Source organism: Alligator sinensis, unplaced genomic scaffold, assembly GCF_000455745.1.
Source record: "Alligator sinensis unplaced genomic scaffold, ASM45574v1 scaffold436_1, whole genome shotgun sequence".
Lineage (NCBI taxonomy): Eukaryota > Metazoa > Chordata > Crocodylia > Alligatoridae > Alligator > Alligator sinensis.
The window spans coordinates 1,090,742-1,094,595 of record NW_005842172.1 but is presented as its reverse complement, the minus strand read 5'-3'; the positions used below and the strand labels follow the sequence as shown (position 1 = coordinate 1,094,595).

The window sequence follows — 3,854 nt, the reverse complement described above, 5'->3', positions numbered from 1 at the left end:
AGGCCCCGCAGGCGCTGACAGGTAAGGACGGGGGAGGAGGTGAGGGCTGCCCCTGCCCCTCGCTGCTCCGGGCCTCACGGCGCCGCCTGTTCTTGCAGCCGCGCAGCGGAACTGCCTGCTGCCCGTGGACGACGGCCCGTGCCGGGCGCTGCTGCCGCGCTGGTACTACGACCGCTACACGCAGACCTGCGAGCCCTTCTCCTACGGGGGCTGCCAGGGCAACGCCAACAACTTCGAGAGCTCGGAGGACTGCGAGAAGAGCTGCTGGTTCATCCGGAGTAAGTCCCCGCGGGCCGGGCGCTAGGGAGGGGCGGGGGTCTTCATCTTCCCAATGCACGACCCGCTGCCATATGCCGGCTTGCAATACAACGGGCCCGCCCGCTTTCTGCAGCCTTGTGTCCCAGCCACCTGATTTCCATAGCTGCTTCTGCCTCCTAAAACTCTTTACCCTGCCCTCCAGTCAGCCCTGCCCGGGGTAACATCTCCCACCAGCTTCTGGCAGTGGTTGAAGTCCCTTTCTACTGCCAAGGGTGCCCCACAGTGCCGCACCTAGACTTCTGGTGGCTCTTGAGTTAACTTCTAGTATCCGTCCCTTTTTGCCAGAGATAATGATTTTTTTTGTTGCAAAAATCTTTATCATATCAGTGGTATTGATGTCTAAATAGTCCATTCTCAATTGATAACATTGCTAGTGCATATATTCATAGATTGTAAGGCTGGAAGGGATCTCAGGGTCCAGCCCCCTGCACCAAGCAGGAACTATGTGCAATATTAAAACTTTTTTTTGCAATTGTAATTTTTTCTTTAATTTTCGGCCCTCCCCCCCTTTCCCTGGGCAGCTGTCCAGTTTGCCCATGCCTGTGTCTGGGTCTGGTGCCACATGGCATATAAAGAGTCATTTCTGACCAGCTGGTTCTAGGCAAGGCAGCAGAAACTCCCTTTGGGGCAGGCAAGGTTCTTTGGGTAGAGCTGATATCTTTTGTTAGACCAACTAAATAGTTGGAAACAAATTCTTTGCAAACTTTCGGGCACAAACACCCTTCTTCCGGCATTGGAATACTGCTGTTAGGAGTTCTCCAAGGTAGAAAAGAAGCTAAAGTAAAGGAGAAGCTGGTGAAGATGCAAATATGTGGACTTTGGGGAGGGTAGAGAGGGAGGGAAAATGCATCTAGCACTTGAATGCATATAATGCACTAGCCAGTACCTTGTTTGCGTCCCCAGTTCCCACAAGCTGACCCTCTGAGGGCAGGTGGATGAAGTTTTCCTTCTTCATTGGATTTTGCCAGCTGGTTTTCTCCTTGCTTTTTTTTTCGGTAGGAAGGGATATGCATAGCATGCTGCTAGCCATTGGACTTAAGTTGTAGTTTTTGCTAGCAGACATTCCCACTGAAACTATTTATCTGGGTAAAAAGAATGGAGCTTTCTTGGGACTTTGCTGGCTAAATCAGCACACAATCACTCCACTGGAGGAAAGGAAAAAGGTGGAAGGAGTGATAGGTTTGGCTTCTCATTGTCCTCTACTCCAAATGTTTTTAATGTATCAAAGCCCCTGTTAAAGTTATTAGCTTCCTAATCTAAGGCTTGTTACGTTGTAATAAAGAGTACTCTTAACAGATGTGAATTAGCTATATAGTTAAATAGAGGCCGAAGATAAATATGTATCACCAGAATTGTATTGTTGTTTCTAAAGTCTCAAGTTACTGAGGATGCATCTTAGACACTGGAAATCATAATTGCTTTATTTTCACTTGTATTTAAATGCTTTTCTTTTTTCTTTCTTTTTTTTAAACTTTAGAAGTGCCCAAAATATGCCGGATGGAGGCTGACCCAGGACCATGTCGAAGTTATCTATCAAGATATGCCTTCAACCTAAGTTCAATGATGTGCGAGCCATTTATCTATGGTGGATGCTATGGAAATGACAACAACTTCAGAAAGTACGATTCTTGTATGGAGACATGTGCACCTCAAAAAAGTAATGATTACCTAAATATTTGAATAAAATAAGTTATTTTAATCTGAGGCAGAAGAGAAAAAAATGATGTTCATAAGTTATTTTTCTAATCCTTAACTCTGGACACACCTAAAAGTAGATTTTCACTCTGTTAAATCAGACATTTGCCTGCTGTTAAGAAGTGATTTCTGAGCCAGCTTGGGCATATTATTTTTTGTTTATAGACTTTCAGGTATCATCATGCTGTGTTACCTTTCTTGATATTAATGATCCAAACACCCCACTCAGTTATAATTTATAACATCTATGGATTCCAAGGGGTTGTATGGGTGTAATTGGGAGGTGGTGTGGGGGGGCAGAATTTCTGCATAGAAGCAGTTTAGAATAATAATGTGATTATTGTGCCTAAGGAGCTAATGTCCAAATATTGAGCACAAGGAAAGGGTGCCTTTCTAAAATTAAAGGCCAGAGTAGTATAGTCATAGGCTGCTTGCTTTTAGCACTTTTATATGCCAATAAATGTTGATTGCCTGCATGTCTCTGAATGACTTACTTCAAGAGAAAAAAAGATAACTATATCTAAACTCAGCCCCCCATATTATAGCAGATGCATAAAACCGCCTGTGGATGAATAAAGAGTCATGACAACTGCTTCATTGGTTCAGAGAAAAGCTAGCAACATTTTTCTTAGTGAAAAGTTAATTTTGTTTAGTTTGTTTTTTGCATACCTACCTAACAAATATGCAAATAGGATGGGTAACAGAAACACAGTCCAGATGAGGCAAAAATATAATTTGATTCTTGTGGATAGAATCAGTTCTGATAGAGAGTATTTAGTTATATGCATTACTTATTGGAAAATCAAATCATAGAAAGGGTAGATGGCAAAATAATGCCTTTTTAGCCTACTTATCGATTGGGTAAGCAAGCAGGTTTCAGTCCTAAATTATTCCAACTCTTCAAATACCCAGTGCAAAGTACTGCATGTAGAGAAAGAGTCAGAACCTCACTTGTGGTGGTAGTATGCTTGTATTCATTAGAATCTGGCAGTTCTGGAATGAGGAATGGAAAGAGAGAGCCCTAATTGAAGCCACTGGCAACACTCAACCACTTCAAAGGGAACAGGATTGCTTCTTCCATATTTGTTGTGGTTTATGCATTACAAGTCAACTGTACTGAGACCACAGTATTTTTTTTTTAAGCTGGCCCCTCACTGTGCTACAGCCCAAAGGATGAAGGACTGTGTTCAGCTTCTATAACTCGCTACTACTACAACTCAAAGAGTAAACTGTGTGAGGAGTTCAGCTACACTGGCTGTGGTGGAAATTCCAATAACTTTGTTAGCAAGACTGATTGTTATAAAGTCTGTAGGAAAGGTAAGATTTGTTACACTTTTATTATCAAAACACTATATATTAATTAGATACTAGTATTTATGTCAGTTGCCAAAACACATTACAGATATTACACTTGCAACTTCTTGGAGTCAGTATTCTGGTAATTAAGAAGAAAGTGAAGCCTATCCTGAGCATGAGACTAGCTTAAAGTAGAGCCGTGCGTAGACAAAACAAGGGGCGTGTGTGCACAACACTTTGAAGTGGGCTAAATGCTTTTGCACTGCTTTAATGGTGTCGGTGTTTGCATACCTCAGCAGTGTATTGTGCATTAATTCCAGCCGGTGTAGGAAATTCAGCTACATAATGCACCTTAAATGACTTGGGATGCAGAAAACTAAAACTCCTCCAGTATAAAAACTGGAAGTAAAAGGCTGACCCTTTCAACGTTGGGATGAATCCTTGCAGTTGGGATGAAAGCTAATGCAGCTCTTGCGACTGAGGCTAAGATTTCACCCAAGATTTTTTTTATGGGAATCAAGATGAAGTCAGTCAAACTCCTCATG

The 3,854-nt window shown here is 42.6% G+C and overlaps 1 protein-coding gene across 1 annotated transcript in view; it reads left to right on the top strand.

The window, feature by feature from the left end:
* Nucleotides 1-3,854, top strand: part of TFPI2 (tissue factor pathway inhibitor 2) — a 24,834-nt gene that overhangs the window by 18,486 nt on the left and 2,494 nt on the right. Inside the window, exons 4-7 of the mRNA XM_025206799.1 lie at nucleotides 3-21; nucleotides 99-278; nucleotides 1,796-1,975; nucleotides 3,157-3,330. Of these exons, the coding sequence (XP_025062584.1) occupies nucleotides 3-21; nucleotides 99-278; nucleotides 1,796-1,975; nucleotides 3,157-3,330 (553 nt within the window). The remainder of the gene's footprint in view (nucleotides 1-2; nucleotides 22-98; nucleotides 279-1,795; nucleotides 1,976-3,156; nucleotides 3,331-3,854) is intronic.